The sequence below is a fragment of the Ambystoma mexicanum genome, chromosome 2p, assembly GCF_040938575.1.
Source record: "Ambystoma mexicanum isolate Mex_15411 chromosome 2p, UKY_AmexF1_1, whole genome shotgun sequence".
NCBI classification, from domain to species: domain Eukaryota; kingdom Metazoa; phylum Chordata; class Amphibia; order Caudata; family Ambystomatidae; genus Ambystoma; species Ambystoma mexicanum.
In genome coordinates this window covers 970176160-970198914 of record NC_090923.1, presented here as the reverse complement: position 1 = coordinate 970198914, position 22755 = coordinate 970176160, and the positions used below count along the sequence as shown (strand labels likewise).

The window sequence follows — 22755 nt, the reverse complement described above, 5'->3', positions numbered from 1 at the left end:
AACTTGTGAATTTGTATGCTCCGACGTCGGCTGAATAAGCTACGCAAGACTGCATCTGGATAGCAGAATTGTCAAGTGCGAATTGAAAGACAGAATGTCATCTGCAGACAACAGAGTGGTTCATCCACCTTGGAACAAGCTGATTGAGGGAATTGAAGACATTTGGTTTAAACCTGAAGTTTAGTAGATTGCCTCCCCGCCACACAAATCATCACCTAGTTCTCCTGAGACACTCCAAGGTAAATAACATCAGCTCAGAAGAAAAGCCTAAGGTCCGCAATGGCATAAAAAGATGCAGAAACAAGCCCTCTTGCTGAGACAAACAGAACACTGAGGGGGAACGTGAAGAGAAGGTGTTAGGGAGAATTCTCTGTTTAGGCTGAATTTCCTAACCTAGTGAGTCCCCCAGCAGCTTTGCTGGATTTTTGGGGTTTATTTTTTTTTTCCTGCCAAGAGTGAGACTTTTACCCTCACTCTTGGACATGATTCGAGTGAGTCTCTTTGATTCTATATGTGTTTAATGGGCTATGGGGTATTTTACTCCATAGGGCTTCACGTGTTTTTGTGATGTGTGTTACACAGCACCCTCAGTGCAGTAACACAGGGGTGTCATAGTGACCCCCCAGTATAGACTCCATACCCTGGGACTGACTACTGTCTCCCAGTGCATGTAAAGTCACCATTGACTTTACTAGTCTCAAATTCTGAACAGAACCAGTACAAACCATCATATTGTGGACGTACTGGCTGATTGCCCCGGGGTCTGTTAGTCGAGGGGGCACGTCACCGCCCCCCTGATCGAGTTTTGGCTGATGGCAGTGGATACTACTTTTTATATTTGACCGCGAATATATCCCTATGGGATTTCCCATTGTTCGAGGCTACCAACTTTAATTTTATTTAATATTAATTCTCCGGTTGGTATTTTTTGCCAGAACTGGGTTCTAAAATGGCGTTTGTGTTTGCTTCTGTGACTCCAACCCAGGTTGAGGTCTTTGTTCCACTTTTTGGTGGGCTTCTCCACAGAAGCCCTCCAAAGTGGTGCCACTCTGTCTGGGGTATTTAGGAGGAGTGGAGGGGGATTTAGGCACCCTGGACTGAGTTGCCTAGGCAACTCAAGTCACACTCCGTCCTGATTGGCCCAAGTGGTGAGCCGGCCGGCTCACCACTTAGCCTAGCGGTCACTCAAACATGCTGAGTGAATGGGGGTTTTCTGCATAAAAGCAGGGCTTTGGGGACTGGAACTTCAGAAGTCGCCACAGGACCTAAGAATCCGACGAGGGAGCAGCTGAGCCGACCTGCTACGACGACACCACCGGTGGAGCCCTGCTGAACCGTCTCACCACTTTTCCCAACGACAGAGGAGATCTCCAGCCCGGAGAGTCTTCTTCCTTCGACTGGTGGGGATAACCAGTCTGCTTCCTTTGTCCCTTCCTGGAGCATCTCGTGGCCGCCTTGCCTGTGCCAAGCACCCCGGCAACCGGAATACCACGTTTTACCACTACCGTGAATCAAAGGGTAGTACCTTTAACCGGAAAACTCTGCGGCTGGTTTCTTCCCTGGCAGTGCAACGACCTTCATCTTTCCTCCATGTCGAGATCTTCTCTTCCTCTGGACGACGCCGCGACTTGCACCCGCTGCCAGGAACAACTGCCCCCGCTGGAGGATCCTTTCCACATAAGGTACTGTGTTCCGCCTGGCTTCCCTTGCAACCGACTGTACGGGGTAGATTTAGACCGTGGCTTTCGACCCTGGGTTAGCCTGGGACACACGGGCTAAACTTTTCTGAGCCTAACTAAAACCTTTCTGAACCTCCTGCAAGACTTTTTAAGCCTGTTGTCATTGTGTGATCTTGGGTGCATTTGTGCCCTGCTCTCTCCAAGAGTGGGCCCGGCCTATGGACTTTGGCTCACAAGTAACTTTTGACTTTGCTGCCTTGCTCAAGAGTTCCTAAGTATTAGTGTGGTGTATTTTCCTACATTCTGCCATTCCCTCCCTTTTTCGTTAACTTATTGGAGTGCCATCTTTAGTTAAGCGCTCACCTCTGTCTGGAAATAAGTGGTGTTAACTAAGACTTGTCTGATAAGGAATAAGGAGTGTATATATAATAATTGTAATTGTGGTTAGAGTGATTTACAATAATAGTGCTGGAGTGTTTCAATAAGTGTGTTTTTAAATAAATAATGATATACCTTGATACCAAAGCTCTGGTCAGTGTTTGCTTGTGCTATTGTATCCAAGTGCCTATTGTGTATACTTTGCATACTGCCTAACTCTTCTTGAGGGAAGTCTGACTGCTCAGCCACAGCTACCAGGTAAATCTGGGTGGTACAGACTGCTACCAAGTGGGTTTACTGCCAACACCTGTAGTCCTAAATCTTTTGCAGTGGTCCCCAAGGGAACTGCACGGGTTTCTGCCTAACAGAAGGCAGCAAGGCAAAGCCTAGAAGGAATGAGAATACACTCATATGGAACATCTGGGAGATAATCCACTGGAGGATTTGGATTTTCACAATCAGGAACCTGCACCTCCAAGCCAGCAGAAGAATGTTTTTTTTCTCTCCCCGCCTCTAGAGGATCTGGACTATCAGGCCAGACAAGAGAAGAATGCAAGGTGGGCTACTACCAGGACATCAATCCTCTTGAATAGAGAAAATACTTTTTCCTGGTGGTATGATGGTATGAGGCAGTGTGAACGGTCAGTCCAACTATATGGTCAACACTCATTATGAACTATTCTTGCCCAGCACCCACTCCCTCAGCTGCACTGCAAGGAGAGATATGAAGGGAGCGAGCATCACCCTGATTTTTGACATAGAACATAACCATCATCTTCTTTGAGGAGATACTTCTCTGAACCGACAGAAGGAAGCTCTTCTTTGCACAGGAACTCGCTTTAAGCGCTAACATATTAATATGTGGCAAATCTTCCTCCACAAGATTGTGGACTCCAAAGTCCACTGTATCCCCAAACCTAAAATGCGAGGTGTAGGTGAAGATCGTTAATTCTGGGGTTGGGGATATTACAGTGCTACAATTATGCTCTGCTCAACCATCTGGACCCCTGACACAGAAACAACACCTGGCGAATCTGCAAAGGATTCAGAGTTCTTCTCTTGATGACCGTAGTGTGCTAAGTGGAGCTGCATATGACACATCATATGCCCATTTAAGAGACCCTTTCTCGTCTTGCTCTTTACTAATTTCTGCCAGTCTCTGTCTGGGCTAAACTTTGGGGGTTTGTTTCTTTCCTCACAGCACACCAAATCTATTGTGATTGTTTCTCTGGCACTGGACTCCTTTACTTCATTAGAGCACAGGAGTTTTCTCTTATTTTCGTGACTCTTGGGAATTTGCACCTATTTCCCAGCATGCAGTGTCTTAATAATTTTCTCGCTCTCTGGTCCCTACACTGTTCTAATGTTGTTTCTAGAACTTCATTGTGTAGTGGGAGTGGACTGTCTCCAACATTCTCTGCATCTCTGCTTCCTGCACTCACTTATGCTCCAGTACTCGCTCACCTCAGCTCTGCAGCCCTCTTCCCAGATTTCACTTTTCCTGCTGGGTCAGGCACCCAATTCGTCAGTTACTGGTTCTGTCACCAACGTTCCTCTCTTGGTCAGATCTCCACTCATGGCATGGGACTTTAGGTGTCCTGACATATCGGCTCAGCACCTCTTAGTCTCAAGGCTGCTCCTGCCTACCATTCCTCCTCAGCAACTCAGAGAGATGAGACCTCACTCTCAGTCAGTGGCACCATGTCAGAAACAGTTTACTTTTCTGCAGCATTTTCGGTCCCCAGCTTGGGTTTTTTGCAAAAATAATTTTCCCCAGAGGAATGAGATGCCCCGAGTATTCGCCCACTGCGGCTCTAATTCGCACACTACAGGTGCAATATGTAAAAAGGGGGAATATATGCTTACAGCCCTGCCAAGCAAGTCTGGGAGCAGGTTAATGCCTTTGGACAGTGTTTTGAGTTTTTCCATAAGAGAAAGAAAATGTATTATAAATCCTCCTAAAATCAGAACAGGACCGAACAGAACCACGTTCTTTTCTGGGGTCAAACCAGACAAAAAGAGAAAGGCACTGCACAATTCAGTACCTTTCTTATTTCAAAATGTAAGGCTTGGTATTTCCCGGATAGCCTTGACTTAGTCGAGGGGGAGCTTCTATTGAAAAATAAGAACAAAGGGAGCTAGTCCTGAAGAAAACTAGTCCAAAAAGATGGACGTTGTTGAAACTACAATAAGGATGATCTACTGACGCCCCTTCATCAGCTCGATACAGAGACACCACGTTTGAATAAATATGTTGTCTCTTCTAGCAGACTGCTGATTGTGAATTTAATGTGGTTGATTTTTTACGATCATGTTAAGTGGAATTATTTTGAACTTATTTATGGTTTTATAATTGATCATAAAGTTAAAAAAACGGTCCTTGATTTTTCTCGATTACTAAACTAACATACTGCACTGTTTTATACATGCACGTTTATATTGTTCCTCTTTAATTTTGGGGAATCTTCATGTATGTAAATGATTCATGTATGAACCTTATAATTTAATAACATTATGTATTGTTGGTGTGCACGTTTATTTATACACGTGTGATGAATGTGTTCTTTAAGAGTTTTTGATTCCACGTGTTGATACGTTTTGATTTCATTTAAATGTTGTTTTTGTTGTATATTAAAGTTGGAACCTAAACCATGTTTAATGTACTACCATGTCAGACATATGCAGGCTAGTCCTTCTATGCCTCTCACACTGTGCTCCTTGACTCAGCATCAGAGGTGTTGGTAACGGGGGGGCGGGGGTGGATATAGCCCCGGGTCTTTTGGTTCTAGCCCCGGGTAGAAGCTCAGGTGCTACAACCAAAATGCTACCTAGCCGCGAGTCCCGTCAGTCCCGACATTATCTTAGCCCCATATCTTTTCCAGACATGGTAACACCCCTGCTCAGCGTCCTGGGGCCTCTGTCCGCAAGTACCACAGAGCTGCCACATTGAAAGCCGCTACAGGAAGTAGTTTGGCTCTTTCCAGTACCACTCCGGTTTGCCCCTTCTACTTTGGCATGGTCTTAAGCATGGTGCCACATGCATCACATCACAAAGGGAAGAAACCCACCTAGCAGTCTTTGATGGCATGTTGGAGAGCAGAACAATATTGAAGACCCCATGGACACCACACAGAGGAATTCCAATGCTGTGGGTGATGTTGCTGCCCGTATGGTCCACAAACCTGGGTGGCTGCCCCAAATGCAACAGGTATCCTGGTGTCGGTGCTGTGGACAAAGAGTGCTTTCTTACCATAGCTTCTCTTTAAACGGGTTACTCGCAATAAATACCTTGAAATACAAAGCAGTTTGAAAATTGAGATACCTACCTACCTGTAAATTTGATCGTTCGAAATTAAAAAACAAATTATGCTGGCACTCCATGTCCAACATATGCTTGACTGCCGGCAATAACATTTCTGCTTTCCTTGAAAACAAACACCTAAAGCATGCATCGAAAGCAAAGGAGCTGCACAATAAATTGTGTGTACATTAACATATTACAGCAGCGAAATGCAGTAAAAGGCAACAATTGACCTACTGTTGGAATTTATAAATTTTCAAGATGTGTTCATGCTCTTCATGAATCCTCCATTTTGCCTAAAAGGCCTGGAAATGTTGATCGAATTTCTATCACATCAACACACGCAAGTGCATGAGATGATTTGATGTGTTGCGTTAGCCACTTCCCCGTGCAGTGAAGACAGTCAAAACAGTGGAAGCTACTGGCCAATCTCTCTGACATGCCAAGGGCCATTTGCATGGCTACTCCTCGCTCCCACACCAGGACCCATCCGTTAATACCACTCGCCCTGCAACGACACAGCCGATTCTACAACATTACAATACATGCAACTTCAGAACCAGATTTCCACAGAACACCCCATTCTTCGCTGTACCCCTCACAGTAATGGCTCATTCTGTAGTGCCACTCCACTCGTGCCTGGCTCAAGACCCAATCATGAATTGCCAGCCCTCCCAGACCCACCTGTGTTTGTGCACAATGGCATTGAAGGCCAGGCCGTCCCTCCAGCTGGTTGTGAAGTTGTGCACGTTGACGTGTGGGTACCTGCAGGAAGATAGAAAGATTTTAGGGATACTTTGGAGTAAGATCTGGGAAGAACACATCCAAGAAATTGAAAATGTGCCCTTTTTCAACCTTTTACCCGTAAGGAGCACAATTTGGAAAATCCCCTTTAGCCAAGAAAATAGGAATTAAGGTTGCCCATGCAGTACATCCCAGAGCAGGACATTAGCTGGTGAGAATGGCAACACTTCTCAGTTTCAGATGCATTATTGGTCGATCAGCATCAGTGACCAGCAGCTCAACGGCGTATATTTAACACATCAGCCTGCCAGAACGTGACCTGGTATCCCGACTGGCTAAAACCAAAAAGTGATGGATGGAAGTTTTTGCATGAATCGTGGCCATTGCTATTCCTCTGTACAACCCTTACACGCCATTATTTTTGCCCTGAAGGGCATCATACATTTTCAAACCAGCCTTGCACCTGCCACCATTTGGAGCAGTCCAGTCAGAAATCTAGGCATTGCTGAGGCTCGTGAGCAAAGTGTGGCTTGGTTGCCTAAGGCACAGGGAGCATGCACAATATTGAAGCATTTATGGACTTCCTGTGCAGAAGCGACACAGACTAGCAGTTCAAGCTGGGCTACTCCAATAGGTGGCATGACAGACCGATTTACATGTGGCTGAACCCATTCTGCAACAGTCCAGATGGGCTTAAAACTATGGTATGCAAAATTCTCCAGATCAACGCCAATGATCAGGATTCATTTCAAACATGCCACCCTTAATTTTCGGGTTCAAGAAAGCCAGCAGGCTGGCTGCGGGCGTGCATATTATCACTGTTAAGACATGATACAATGGCTTCAAAACCATGGTAGGCTCATTCCAAACACATGTTCATTAAACAATAAGGTGTGCTATATGAGGTAATGTTTCTGCTCAGGGTGTGAAGAAACTGACATTTTCATCTGCTTAGTGCCTTACAACCTTAAATAAGACCGTTGATAACATGCCCAAAGCTAAGTTCTCTTTTGGGCTGGCCCTGAAAGATCAATGAGGTCTTAAGAAATACTCCACGAAAAAACTCGCAGTCATCCTTCGCCAGCCGGTACCATGCATTCAGAGAGGACTTTCACCCAGACTCGTGGCGCCATCAAGCAGCTGCAGGCAAGTGTGGAATGCCAACCTTTGGCTTGCAGATGCGCTCTGCAGGGGCGTGCTGCCTTCCGCAACTACAGCATCCGCACCCTTTTGCAGGGACCTGGCCCTCTAGCGAATGCAGTGCTACCCAGGTGCCAATCGTTTCACACGTCCAGAGCGACATGTACAGCACCCAGAGTCAATACCCACCTCGAGGGGGACCTTTGCCTTCGGTGTATTAGCGGAACCCTTTCGAAGCATAGCCTAACGCAAGTTTCGATTGGTGTCTGCTGTTTTTGTTGGTTGAAAAGCAGACAAATACTTCCCTTGAATTACTCAAGTCACCATGCGGGTGGATGTCCAAACGCTGGCGGTTCCTCCAAGCCACCGTGTCCTCGAGAAAAACAAAGGGCCATCCATAACGATAATGACACGCTAATGCCGCTCATGTAGCTACACGTTCCTAATTCTACTTTTCTTAACGCGTTTAGTCTGAGTTAGGAGAGAGGTATGCCACCACCCTCCCCCTTTCTTCAACTGTTACTATAAAGCCTAGTACCCAGCGGTCTTCATCTGGCACCACAACAGCAGGGCATCCTTGGCCGACTTTTTTTCCTTGTTGTCTTCGGTCTCCACACTGATGTCTTGAATCTGTAATGCAAGGAGAATGACGGGGAAGAATTAATGGCAGCATAAAGAGATCCATGGCTAGCTACATCGCGTGCCAGGCACCCACCCCGAAGGTAGGCGGACTTAGCACCCTGGTGAACAATGAGAAGAAGGAGCTTCCAACCCTACCCCAGTAGTGTCTGCAACACGAACTGTGGGTGTACAACAGCTCTAACGGACAAGGGCGGACGACACACATTTGGGTGCTATCGTGAATAAGGGAGTCAGGCACCATTTCTGCTGTAACCAGATCCAAGGAGATGGTACTATGTTCTGCTGTAGCCAAGCAAGAGAATAGGAGATGTCCTGCCACAAGCACAAAAGAAGGATTGGAGTGCAAGTTCCATCATAAAACCGAGAGCTTTCTGGACAAAGGGTGCATTCTGCTTTCTAATGCTACATGAGAAACATTTCACTCCCGGCTCCACTCTGTAATGACGTCACTATTCTAATACCAGCTCCAGCAACTTACAACCAGTGACTGGGCAGTACACCAACAGAAACAGAGGAAAACGTACATGGCATTAGCTGTCCAAAATCAATCTAAGCACAAACAGGGGGCTGGGGCTCTGCAAACCCGTTACTGCTGCACCAGATCTACTCCTTATGGTCTAACACGCAGACTTAATCTCTTTCAAAAATAGGTCACCAATTACCCCAATCAAATGTGGAAAACCAGGAATGTAGTGTGGATGACTCCAGACTCGCATTGCTGGCTGATCAACCCCACTGGAAATAGAGGGTGAGGATATACTTCCAAAAGTGAGAAAGGGACCCTGCTCTGCATTAGCCCTCGTAAACCTGCCACTAGCTCTCATCGCCCAAACAGCTGGACCACAGTCCATATCAGGCTCTGTCCTGTGGCTTGCCACACATCCACCCACCCACCGACCGACCGTCTGGAACTTAATCCCAGTATTGTCTCGGAATGCCACCAGGATTCTCCAGTTTTGCAAATCTCTCAAAACGTGCTTTTTCCAACACCTGAACAATGACTAAACCCAATGGATACACAGATGGCAACTCACAGTACTGGGCTACTGTTAAAAGATGCCAGCCCAAACGCTGGCAATGCCAGCCCAAACGCTGCGCTTTAAACAATAAAATAAAGTGTTTAAGCTAACCCACGCTGGTCCTCTACCTGGAATCTCAGGATGATGGTCCATATTAGTCCGAGCGTCAGGCGATGGTTTCCATCCACAATGTCGTGCGACCCCATGTTCTCCAGATGAACCTTCTGCTCCTTCAGGAACTGCAGGGCTTTGTCCACGTTCTCCAGGCAGTGGATACGCATACGCCCTTTGGTGGGCTTGGGCTGAGCAACATAGGAAAAAAACACAACACCACCAAACGTTAATACAGAGACACTGCAATTTTAAGGCAGCCTCACCGGATTCTGGGGAGTGTAGCATTTAATCTAGCACCACACTATACATCGCCAGCTGTCAAGTGCACAGTCTGAGGGTTCATGGGGCAATGATGCAATGAATTGGGGCTATGGACACAGAGCAGGCAGTGCTATGAGGCACAGCTATCTGCTATCCCACTAACAGTGTATGAGGTGCAGAGACACAGACAGTTGGGGGGAGGGTCAGTGGGTGGCGGGCTATTCAATGGTTTTAGAAGTGCTGTGGGTGAAGAGTATACTGGGGTGGTGTTCGAAGATCATTCAGCAGCACAGATAAGGAAAGGGGTGGCGAAACGCTACTGGTTTTTTAAATGGTGTTGAGGCACGGATTGCACGGGGGTGGGGGTTCTGAGATGTACTTCTACCTAGACGGGTGCTAAAAGCAAAACACCATAGAGAGATGTACTTCTACCTAGACGGGTGCTAAAAGCAAAACACCATAGAGAGGCACGGACCGTTTAGCTGGTGTTTAAATGGCAGAGAGGAGCGCAAAAAGGCTTAGCTGCTTTGAAGGGTGCTTAGCGGCACAAATACCTACGAGGGATGGTGAGAGAATTGTCGTTTGAGGGGTGTTGATGGGAAGGCATAGTTTGAGGGATGCTAGGGAAAAGGTACAGGCAGCTGAGTTCACCGCAGATCCTGTCGGACGCCCTCACTTGCACAGGATCAGGTGTCCCGGAAGTAGAAGGCGCATACAATGGACGCTGCAAACAGAGAAGCCGTTCACTGGCCGACATCTCACCGGGGACTCTGAATCCCCGGCTGCAAATCCGCAGCTGAATGTTAATCCTTCGATCAGACGAGGCCGCCTGAGCCGCAGCGATCTAACATGTTCCTCACCCGAGCACAGGCCTTTCTGTACGCGCCCCCACACAGGGCCAGATTTAAGGCAAGGGTGCTGGAGGGCCAGATCCTTGGAGCCTTGAACCGTCATGGCAAACAACGTTCACTCTCGGCGCCCGAACTGACAGGCAGTCTCGGTAACCATACTGTTTTGGGATTACAACGTAGGCAGCATATGCCTTGCTCTGCAATCCATCCACCCAGGAGCGTGGCATACCACTGGCCTAGGGAGAAAGGTGGCGAATGACTTCAATTTCACGCTCCGCCCATGTATAGGGAGTCGTGCACACTGTTGCACTACGGCTGTAATGTTAGCCAGTCTGCAAAGGGCCTTCAGGCAAGGGCATTCCATGCCAGACCCCTGGGCATCTGTGACATATGCTTTGATCCCCTGTACTCACCAGTTGCTCGCCAGACAGCACTTCCAACAGGCGGATCAGCATGCGTCCATCGCGCAGATCTTGGTACAGGTCCGAGATGCGGCAGGTGACCCGCGCCAGGTGTGAGTTGACCCATTTTGTGAAGGTCTTCTTCTGAACTGCCTCACGCTCGTCTGCAAAGGAGAAGAGGACAGGTCACTTAGGAGCCAACCTGGAGCATACTGCAGTCAATGATCTCTATTGAGTAACCCTGCTTCAATTAGCACCATTCACTAACTGAGGCGGTCACAGAGTGGCCATCACTAACCTGGAGTTTCTTACTGTGATGGATCGGTCTTTGGTAACCTTGAGGCCACCGAGTCCCCTAGATTACCACTCTGGTCCCTGTTGTCAGTGTGTTCCAATCTAGAGGTTCCTGTGGACACCCCTCTCAGCTAACCTCAATATTCCTGCCGTTACCGTTTTTTTGTTGCTATAACCAGGTTACTTATCTTCCTCTACTAATTCTATGGTTCCTGCAGTCATATAGTACATTGCATGCAGTCAATGAGCCCCTTTGCCGGATGCTGAAATTCCAATGATTAGCAAGCACCCCTATAAATCCTGCTGAGCGTATCCTCCAGAGAAGAACAGAGGAAGGCACACCAACAACACCCACGTCAAATGCAAATGTCAGCATCTATGCAATGCTCATTCCTAGTGGTCAGCAGTTAAATTATTCCAGTTTTTGCAGAAAACAGAACAAATGGACCTCTGCATACTATTATGTAGCCAGGATCACACAGTTATCCTGATGTAACAGCCAATGAACATATTATAAAGCCACAACTTGTAAAACTAGTTTCTGTTAGGCGGCTGTACAGCCACAGCGCGCTGCTAATTCTCAGGTTGTATTCAATGCAGATTAAATGTTCATTCTTTAAAGAAAATACAGGTTTCATGTTTTAATCAAATGAGTTCCACTTGCAGAATTGTACTACTTCTGACTCATCTGCTTTTAAGATTGGCCCTTTCTGGGCAATTGCTTTATTGAGGACCCACTGCACTGATGCGGACTCAAGTCTCACTGTAAAACAGCAAAAATAGTGTTGCTCCTAGAGAAATGCACTGCAGACCATTGCCTGCCTTTCATGAAATCTACATTGTAGGTACCCCCATACTCTTGGGATTCATTTCAGCAGAATTAGCAGATAGACAAAGTCAAGAAACTTTGTATAAATAAAGTTACCCTGATCAACCCACTCCTCCCTGTTTAAGGGGAAGTCAAGCATAATTAAATTTGGAGCTGGGCGTCTGACACACACACACGCACGCACGCACAAAAACAATCCACTTTCTAAAAAAGCCGGTATCCTTGCTGGGTGCCACCGTCTAACGAAGGAGTTGCTGTACAAATGCATACACATTTGGGTTTTGTGGATTGGCAGAGCAGCTGTTGCCTCGGGTTTACTTAACCATAAAATTACATTTAATATGGGAGGTGGGCAAATCAAGTCCACCTTAAACATGCATTGGCAAGGCTGACAGTTTGGACTTTTATTTAGGCATGGGAGAGGCATATAATGGTACTAAAAGACCATTAATGGCGTCAGCTGCAAAAAGCTGCGAGTACTTGGGTATATAATAGCAGCGACTGGCAAATGCCCACCTAATGCAAGCCAAAATTGTTGGCTTTACCAATGCTCGTTTTTAACAGGACTTCAGTTCAAGGACAGGTATAATGCATACAAATTAAGCAGCTAAAAGCACACTTGGTTAAGACATGTTAATTATACCAATAAGTCATTTACAGCTCCAACATCTCTCAGAAGACTAAGCACACTCACAGGCACTTCTGGTACACATTCTGGTGTTCCTGCTTGATAAAGTTAGCTCAGAGAGATCCCAGGAGGATGTTCTTTGCGAGGGGCAGAAGTGGGTGGGAATGACCACATGAATTAGCAGTACCATTGGCATTCAACTGGTGGATACATATCAAACACCACCTCCAAGCTGTGGGTCCCTTCTCATATCCCAGCTCCCCCCTAGATGTACTCCAATGCAGGGTTTGGAATCGCGAGTAGCTGGGAGCTATTCAGCTCCTGCTTCTAGCCTAGCGGGAGTCTGGTTAGGTAGATACAAACAGCTGGTGCCTTACAACATACATACGTGACACAATAACTGAGTATTTGAGAATGTTAATAGAGTAATTAGGACACACATAGTACACATTTAAACAGAATGGATAATACAAAAACGGACTAAAAGTGAAAGTTTGCCTCTACTGGGGAAGTTCAATGTGTGGTGTACGCTGTACTGGCTCCTGGTTCTCCAGTGGTAGCTCCTGCCTACTGTGTGATGCCCCACACCCAGGATCTGGTTTCAGCTACTGATCACAGACTCTTAATTTCGATCCCTGTAGTGCAATAGTATCAGCTTACAGGTGGCACTGTACCAGAAATGTAGTCTGGCCTAGTATGGTAGTCGCCTCTCCTTTTCCATTTCCTTCCCACTCTCCCCCTCCCTTCCTTATCTATGTCTTAGCTCTTGCACCATCTGAAATGTCTTCAGGCCGAGTACAATAGTTAATTTCACATCCTTACTGTTCCTGGCCTGTAAGAATGTAATTGTATTTTCACTCCCTTGCCTTGAAGCGCTTTGAAACACATTGTGTATAGGCGCTATATAAACTATCATATCATATCACCCAGAAACCAAAACTAAAATGGTAGCAACCACAAGGAATCGTAACCCAAACAAAAAGACCTCTTGGGTAAAGTGTGCCGAAATGGCAGCCATAAAAGCAGGGAATCAACAAATAACATGCATGTGTACCAGGTAGCATGATGTTGAATGAACTTGGAACCACCCCTTGGGTAAAAGGCCCTCGCAAGAGAGATAGAATCTGCATTCTTCACCCGAGATGAAGGAACGAGCATGGCTTCTACAAATTGTAAACATGCAAGGTGGAATTTGGCGTCAAGGAATCTCAAACTCCTTATCGACAATTTTCTGTCTCTTCCTCTCCACACCCTTTTCTTTCCCACCACTCTCCATGCCCGTGAACCTCCCCACAACTCCTGTGTGGTAGTCCAGCAACATTCTCTCCCCTCGCACAACGTGTTAGATATCCAAAACCAACATATATAACACTAAATCAGCAAATACTTGAACTCGACTGATCTGACATTTTAGCTGAACACACATCAAGCTGATGTTACGTTTGAGTAATTGTGGTTTGAAGTTATCCTTTTTTCTGTACAGTGCTCCATAAGCCCCCAAGGCACGGGTCAAGCTTAATAAAATCAAAAATACATTACATTCAAGGATTACACAACTTAGCATGCAACGGCAGCCTACTTCTATGCCCTCAGTACACAACATTCAAACCTTCACACAGTACGAGTCAAGTAACTTAATTAAGCATTTTCCACCTGGTCTGAGGTCTGTACCAAGCGTTATGGGCTCTGAAGCGAAGTAAAAGGCCTAAGCGCAGCAAAGGCTTTGAACAAGGTTTATGGGTCCATTACACCCAATATGCCAGTAGGGGCGTGGTTGGGGGTTCCCAAAGCAGTTAAAACCAGTGTTGCTAGTGAATGTATAAAGTATATTAGTCTTGCAGCCAATTTCCTGGGAACACAGGCAAATTCAATACATACATTTACATGGGTGGTTGCAGGGAAATGGCTGCAGGTACATGCACATTGCTGTTAACATTGGAATGCAGCGTTATAAAAACATGCAGGGAACAGGGGAAAAAATAATGGCAAAACAGTAAAATACAGTCAAGGCCCTACTAGGCCTTGTATTCGGATGTGCAAGTGCAAGGAAGAGAGGTGAGGGAGGAAAGGCGCAGGAGATGGGGAGGAAGGGGGGGGCAGAGGAGCAGGCAAGTGCTGGTGGAGGGCCCGGGAGGGAAGTGCTAAGGGGAGCCCAGGAGGAGAACCTCAGGCTAAGGGCTAGTGTGGGGGATTCCCAAGGGTGGGATGCAGAGCTGACAAGCAGGGGCCGGCACGGGGAGTGCAGTGGGGGCGGGGGGTGGTGCTGGTATCGACTGGTAAAGGAGGATCTGGAACCCTGTGCAACTCATGAGCACCAGTCACAGCGGCTGTGGGATGATTAACAGGGAAAAAGGTAGAGAACACCAGGGTTTTGAGCAGTTTCCAGAACCTGAGGAGGTCCGGCTCAAGTCTGAGAAGGGCATGGAGGCTGTTCCAAAGGGAGGCGCCAGCTGAGGAGGGACACCTACCCCTCACTCTCTGCTAGTGTTTGACAGTCAAAGAGTTAGAATCAGAGGAGTATTTAGGCAGGGTAAGGTGGAGATGGCGTGGCCCTAGACCCCAGAAGGCTTTGTGGATGATGTAGAGGGTCTTTAATTTGATCCTTGCAGCCAGTGGAGAAATCTTAGGGCTGGAGAGAGGCAGTCCCTGGGCTTGAGGCCGAGGAGAAGTCTTGCAGCGCTATTCTGGATTAGTGAGAGGAGGCATAGGGAGGAAAGAGGGGGATTGATAAAGAGGCTGTTGCAGTAGTCCAGCCTGAAGAGACCCAGAGCTCCGGAGACAGTGTGCTATTGTGGGAAGGTGAGGAATGGAACAATGCCTCTGAGGAGGTTGAGCCGGAAGAGGGACTGCTTAGTAAGGTCCATGATGTGAGAGATGAAGGAGAGAGCGGAATCAAAGAGGACCCCAAGGTTTTTGACCTCACTGGATGGTGGGGTTATATGTAGGGTGACCAGATGTCCCGTTTTTTTTTTTATTGATATTTTATATTTCTATCACGCTTGTACACAAGTGTTTCCGGTCCCGGAATTGGGTCCTCTGTTCCCCTGTCGAGAGTTTTTTAAATTTAAAAACCCGGTCCTGTTTTGGGCAAAGGGTGGGTGACAACCATAATTGTAATTATTTTCACAACACTTTCAGAATTTTGAAGTTGGAGGATTGGCTCGAACCCCCAACCTTTCAGGGACGAGCCACAATGCTTACTGACTGTGCCACAGAGACTGGCTTGAAAATGATTGTACAGCAAGCCATGTAATATCAATTAGAGCAAAATCTTGTTTTTAATTAACATGCCAAGATTCACAGACAAAACTTCACAATTTAGATCATATATCATTTATAGAAAGTGAAAGTGCTGGAAATAGTATTGGGTGGTGTTTGTTGGGGCGTGGCGGTAATGGGTGGGCTGCAATGGGGTAGTCGTCCTTTTATGTTGTTGGCTGTCCAGGTTTATGGTTTTAGAAATCTGGTCCCCTTAGGTATAGGGCACAAAGAGGGTGGCCACAGGGCAGAAGAAAAGGAGGGCACAGGTGTCCCAATCAGAAGGATCTCCCGTCTTACTGGCATTCAGGCAAATATCATTAGCTGCACACCATGTCTGAATGGTGGACAAACGGTCAGGGATCAGAGAAGAGGAAGAGAAGGTAGTAGAGGGAAGTTTGAAGGAAAGCTGTGAGTATCGGCATAACACAAACTGAGGAGATTATGAGGAAATCGGGTGAGCAAGAGGGGAAAAATAAATATTGGAGAGCCATGGTGATGGGATACAGCCCTGGGAGACTCCACAGGTAGAGAGTGAGATAGTGGAGGAGAAAGGGCCCAATTGGAACTGGGATGGTCTGTTAGAGAGGAAAGAGGTCAGCCAATCCAGTGCCGGTCAGTGATACTGAGGGTGTTACAGAGTCGTTTTATGAGGATGGAATGGTTGACCGTGTCAAAGGCAGGAGAGTTTGGAGTCCAGATTTGCAAGCATGGTCTCACAGGTGTTCAAGAGCAGTTTCTGTGCCTCTTGATGCCCGGAACCCAGATTGATGGTCATGAAGGCAACCAACAATATCAGTATGGAAGTCGGTTGGGGAGGACCAGCTTCCCCAACAGTTTACTCAGGAAGGGGGTAGTGGAAATGGGGCAATAGTTAGCCGAGCAGGAGGGGCCAGCAGAAGGCTTTTTCAAGAGAGGTTGCTTGAGGGAAAGAGCCATATAGAAACAAATCAATGGGCTATACTGAGGCAATATGCCCGGAGACAGCGGGTGGCCCGCCGCCCAAGTTAAGGGCCAGAGCGAGGGGCATATCGCCATTAGCACCTGCGTAGTTTCCCTGTTAATGAGGGGCTTTAAAAAAAAAACATACCTTTATCCCGCAGCTCTGCTGCACGTACTGCAGCTTGCGGGAAAGGGAAGGCAGCTCGGAATGCAGGCTTGTACCATACAGTACAGCCCATGTTCCCAGCCTCTTGATTGGATCGGTGTGATTTTACCGCGGGTAAATAATCCACAACGGAAATGACTGCAATTGAAATGTACGCAAAACAAAAATGTTCGTACATTGCCCATGCGGTAATCGATTAGAAAACAACCCCAAATACATGCAAACACACAATCCCACCGACATCCCCATCGTCAACAAACCCCCCCCCCCCAACACACCCCCACCGCCTACTTAACTTTCATTCCGATGAGCTGTGGCCCTGCAGCGCCGGTTCCCTTTCACTTCCGTGATCGGGAACCTGCGCTGCAGGGTCCTTTTCTTAATTTGTTTTTTATTTTTATTTATTTATTTTTATTTTTTTCGGGCAGCTGCAAGGGTTTCCCCTGCAACACCCCGCTCACTATACTGTATAGTATAGTGAGCGGGGTGTTGCGGGGGACAACCCTGCAGCCTTTAAAAATTTAAAAAATAAAGAAATCTTGACCAACCTCACCAAAAGTTCAACCTTTTGGTAGTTCGAACTTTTCGTAGTGTGTTTTTTAGGTCTTTTTGTGTGGTCGGTAATTTAGGGTTAGGCAATTTTGGCCTATTCCTCCTGATTGTCCAGCACCCCCATCCAGGGTGCTAAGGGGCCTTATAATCCACAGATCGTCCTATGAGAACACCAAGTGAAAGTTCCAAAGGTTATAATTAAGGTTCATAGGGCCTGTCCAAAGGCCCTACTGAACTGTATGGACCCTGAAGACAGATTTAAATGCCAAAGCACCAAGTTACCATACAAAAAAATATATATACCTGCCCTGGCTGAACAGATGCAAACTGCTTAAATACCACATTTCTACAGAGAGTTGGGAAAGGGGCGTTTGTAATGAACTATGATGCCATTAAAAAAGGCCTGGTACAGACACAGTAGCAACACCATGACATAGGAACCCAGAACAAAGGGTTATTGCAACCAGGCAACCTTCCGCAAAGGTCACAATAGTCTAGCATGTTTAGGAGAGGCTGGTTTTCTTAAGCAATAGGCCCCAACCAGGGGGGCATTAACAATTCAGTGGTATGTCCCCCCCCCCTGCTCGAGGCCCATTGCTATTAGTGCCCCGGCCCTGTTCCAAAACGCTCCAGCGTTTCGTAACAGGACAAAAAAAGGTCCGCCGGGGAAGGGAAAACAGTCAATTTTCCCTTTCCATGGCGGCCATTGAAAATGAATGTAAAAATGTAAACAAACAAAATGGCTACAAGTATAAGGCAACAAGTAGTCCCTTCTCCCTTTCCATGGCGGCCATCTAAAAACTGGGGAACAATGTAAACAAAGCAAATGGCCGCCATGGAAAGCAGAGACTATGTGTAGTCTCTTCTTCCTTTGCATGACAGCCTGTCGTGGTTCTGGAGTGGACCCGCTGGGCACAGAAGTGTTCCCAGAGTGTCGACTCCTGAAATGGACAAAAAAGGAAGGTAAGTGGGGTTGCGAGGGTAGGGAGGGGATTCTTTGGATTGGGGAGAGGGAACCAAACTTACCTATTTTCATTACACCAGTAGCACGTTTATAACTCGAATTACATGATCAACTCTCAGAAGACTGCATTGAAAAAACACTGGCAGGCACTTTGAGTGCAATGTTTGATGTTAAGGCTAGATTAAAGTGAGCTCAAAGAATTCCCACAGGGAGGTGTTTTAGGCAGAAAAGGGCAGGAACTGGCCAGGAATGGCCACAGGGTTTCCCATGGGCAGTCAATAAGGGTGTGCGGGGGCAAACACGACCTACAAGCTTCGTGTCCCTCCTCAATTTCTTATCTGAACTATGATGCAATAGTTTAAGCTTGTGGTATTGGTATAGCGCCTACTGCCATTGGTATGGCCTCGACTTCAGGATAAACGGTCCGTAAAAAGTTGACATTAACAGGAAGTCCACAGGTCACCCTCTTCCAGCGTGGAGTCAATTTTGGGCAACCCAGTGAATACAGTACAGTGGAAAAAGTGCCAAACTGTTCAAGCCCAAGAAAAAATAAACTGGCGCAAAGCTCCCAGGTATGGATAGATATTCATGTGTAGGATCCATGGCTCATGCACACGAATCCAAAGGGCTTGTACCCAGTGTCATGCAAGACTACACACAAGTGAAACATCCTCATTGGCTTAAATGTAGGATAAACCTTTATTCTCTTCCCAACGGTATCCACCAGTTGGCCCCCGAATATTCTTGTGCTCAGACATTCTACAGGCATGTGGAGTACACAAACAAAAGCAGCAGACACGAACTGCCCCAAATGTAATGCAATTACCAGAAAGAAAAAATTAGAAATGCCTTTAAATCTTCGGCCTCTCATAAAAATCACTAATCTTATGTCTAATTACCAGAAGGTGTCCCTCTTTCGGCGTGCGTGAAATTGGAGATTTTTTATGGCAGAAACTAATGGAAAATCGAGAGAAAAATCCACCTCAACCCCCATTCAGCCCAGCATAGAGAACTAGTATTTTTACCCCCAGGCCTGGCATCATTGGGCATTTGAAAATTCCTCCCATTTTGTGAATTGTCATGTTGGGTGCAGAGACATTTCATTCACAGTATCTTGTGTGCTCCAAGTGGATAACATGGAAGCCATTTCAGCCAAACCAATGACATGGGAAAATCCAGCCTGTTATTCGGCTGAAATATTAAAGAACCTGTAGTTTGTGAAATAGCATCTGCAGGATCCACTTGGCACATGGGTTTTGGGAACTCTACTTTGAAGCAAGAGCACAGGTGACAGGTTAATTAATAAAAGGAACGACCCCCGCCCCTACCTTAAGATAGGCCAGTCAGATAACAGTGAGCCAAGCGCTCAACCCCGATATCTGTGCCCAGTCTGCTGTGGCAGGTTCGAATCCTGGAAGGGTCAATTCAGTCTTTCGTCCTTCCAAGGTTAATAAATTGAATACCACTCAGTGGGATGTCTTCTGTTATTTCATCGCTCTGAGACCTACGGGGGTGTAGCACTATTTAAGAAATACATCATTATTAAGAAATTAGCAATTACGTAAGAAATTTACCACAAATGGAGAAACATGTTCCGATTGGTGTAATCGTCTTGCCTTTAGTGTGAAGGGGCAATGCAGTGTACATTCTTTTTAATAAGTGCAGAAATCTTCATTTGTTTGCTTGAGTTTTCTGGGCAGGGCAAAACCGATACCCTAAAACAGGGTTCTGAAACCTTGGTCCCTCCATATGTTTTGGACTACAAATTGGCTTAGCATAGCCAGCGCAATAAATGGACAGGGATCACGGGAGTCATAGCCAAAACATCTTGAGACAGTTGGCCGAACCCTGCTCTAACGCCCATTTGCAGAACTAGCCTATTAAGAGTTGCCACATAGCTGATATTCGCTGGTGGCCTGCGGTCCAGCCGGGTGGGCAGACCGTGCCTGCTGTTAGCCAGGACATGTTACTTCAGTGTTTGCTCATTGCAGAGGCAGAGCTCTGGGTGCACTTTGGTTTGTTTACATAAAAACACGTGAATAAATGTGCTAGTAAATGGGAAAAGCACGAGAGTTCAGAGTGTAGACTGTGAAAAGGACACTGGCTAGATGACAGCATGTCACCACTTTTCCAGTACAAGTCCTTGCTTTTGCCAAAAATAGTATCAGATGAACAAGGGCCTTCTCTCAATTTAAGTTTACTAATGTTACAACCATCATAATAAATCAGCCGAGATGTGAAAGCCCAGAATCGGTCAAGTGTCCTTCTGGTGGCAGGTACCTGGCCACAAAATGCAGATCAGCTCATACTGCAGGCAGAAAAACGGTTTCGGGGGCACAGGTGGAGCTCAAACTTAAGTGGGAAGGGATGGTCACTCTTTGGGTAAAGGAACACCCAGTGCGGGATGGTGGACTCCGCGCTTGCTCTGCTTAAGGCAGAAATCTCTCACTTTGTCTGGCATGTAACACCTTTTTGGGGCTGAGAGCTGGCTCGTTGGAAGACCAGCTCACATTATGAGAAGGCAGTGCAATATTCTACTGCATGATGCATTAGAAAAATCAGACAAATTGAACTGAAACGTGGTTTTTCCAATAAAGGAAGACCAACCTTATTTCCACAAAATAAGATCAGAGCTATAGGTGGCTAGCCTTTACTATGAATGGCAACAAAGTCGATACACTCCGCCAACTAGAATAATTTAACATCATGAATTAGCATATTAGAAAAGAAAATAATTTGCTCTAACAAAATCCTAGTTATCAAGCCGCTTTAGTTATTCTATTATGTGTACACAAGAAAGAAAGAGGGTGAAATATTTTCTGTGTGTACTTAGTAATGCAAATAGTTGATGTTACTAATCGAGAGCATGAGTCCATCTTCACAGGTATGGTGGAAAGAGGCAAAATAATGGGTGGGAAAGTATATTTATGGTGTGAACATGGCACTATTATGCTTCCATCAAACGGAATTTTGCCAGACTTCGTTTTACTCCACGTTGAGTTTGAATACTTCAGTACCAGTCAAGGAATGATGAACGATTTCGCTGATCATAGTGTTCAGAAGCGGAAGTAAGGTTGGTCTTCCTTTTCGGAAACAAGACTTGCAAAGCATTCAGTTTTAATTTACCAGATTTTCCAATGCTTTATCCACCAGATAAGTGCATTGATGACCACAACAGGAAAAAAGATTCTGTTGGAGTTAATGTTGTTAATAAAGTGGAGTAAATAAAGAAGGAAATAGAAAAGTAAAAGAAATAAGGAATTGGAAAAAGCTGAGAAGAAAAAGGAGAACGAAAGTGGAAGAAAGGGAGAGAAAGAAGGTGAGTGAAGGGAAGAAAAAAACTGATGAATTAGAGAAACAATAGGAATGAAAGATTTATATGGATAGATGGCTGGAAGAAAAAAGAAAAATACTAGGTAGATGAATGAAAAAGCTATAAGAAGGGAGGAATATAAACGAGTAAATAAGCAAAACATGAGAAAAAAGGATGGATAGAATCAATAGAAAGAAGGCAGCAAAGAAACAGCAGGTAGGAAATATGAAAGGAAAGAACAAAAGGAGGACCCTCATTTATATTGTACATGACCAGCAACGTCTCTGCAGAGCACTAAATGGCACCGGAAGGTGGATGGGGGGGGGGGAAGGCGGAGCCGGTCCCCCTCCCCTCCACCCAACTCTTTTGAGCAGGCCCGGCCCCCTCTCCAACAAGCTGGCCACCTCAACAAGGCATCTTGGAAGCCATGAGCATTCATAACAGCTTTGGATTAAGTGGAATATTAAATCGAGGGGGGCCTCATTAGGGTGGTGGCCCAAGTATGTGTGTACTTAGGCCACGCCCCTAAGAGCCCCCTCTCCAATGGGGCGCAGATGAGACTGCTGAAAGCAGGGGAGTAAGGGCACGAGCCCTCCTCTCCAATGGGCTGCAGGGGGGACAGCTGAAAGCAGGGGAGCAAGGGCACACTGGCATTATTTCCTGGGGGCTGGGTGCACAAGGTGTGACACCAGTGTGCCCCGGCTCTCACACGCAGCAGGCAGCCCTTTCATTTAAGGTGCAGCGTGGTTAAAAAACATGCGAGGACTCTGTACTCCAAAACAGGAGGAGGGCTGGAGGGTCCAGTCTCTCCTCCTATTTCTGAGTAGTGTCATCACGTACCATGAAGCCTCGTTTTAAAGGATTTGTGCTTCAGGATAACTTTACTCAGACACAAAAAGAGAGACTGGGCCCTCCAGCCTTCCTCCTTTTTCGGAGTTCAGAGTCATCTGGCAGACGTGTAGCCGACGTCACGGTTACGCTGGCTGACTGCAGATGTCAGTACTTCCGAAGTGATGACACCTGCAGGCAGTCCCGTGTAACCGTCCAGCGCTTCGGCTACACTGCTGCCTGAGGTGTCGGCATGGCTGGGGCTAGTTCGGTTGGGCCCCGGCAGGGCCCTGGCTTAGGAGCCCTTTCTGGATACCAGCAATTAAATAATAGGGGTCATCTAAGGCTTTTCCATAGCCAAAGGCAGAGTGTGAACCCTGCCACTCTACTGCTGGCTCTGCAAAATGAAGGCTTGGACCATGGAATCAGGAGAGGGGTAGGAATGGCAGAG

General features: G+C 46.5%; 1 protein-coding gene across 3 annotated transcripts in view; it reads right to left on the bottom strand.

Annotated features, from left to right (window-relative positions):
- SPTBN2 (spectrin beta, non-erythrocytic 2) overlaps positions 1-22755 on the bottom strand; it is a 1293574-nt gene that overhangs the window by 753000 nt on the left and 517819 nt on the right. For all 3 annotated transcript variants that reach the window (XM_069644771.1, XM_069644772.1, XM_069644773.1), the window contains 4 exons: positions 10543-10694; positions 9032-9205; positions 7781-7872; positions 6043-6123 (listed from right to left, as the gene is read on the bottom strand). In XM_069644771.1, coding sequence (XP_069500872.1) covers positions 6043-6123; positions 7781-7872; positions 9032-9205; positions 10543-10694 — 499 coding nt within the window. The remainder of the gene's footprint in view (positions 1-6042; positions 6124-7780; positions 7873-9031; positions 9206-10542; positions 10695-22755) is intronic.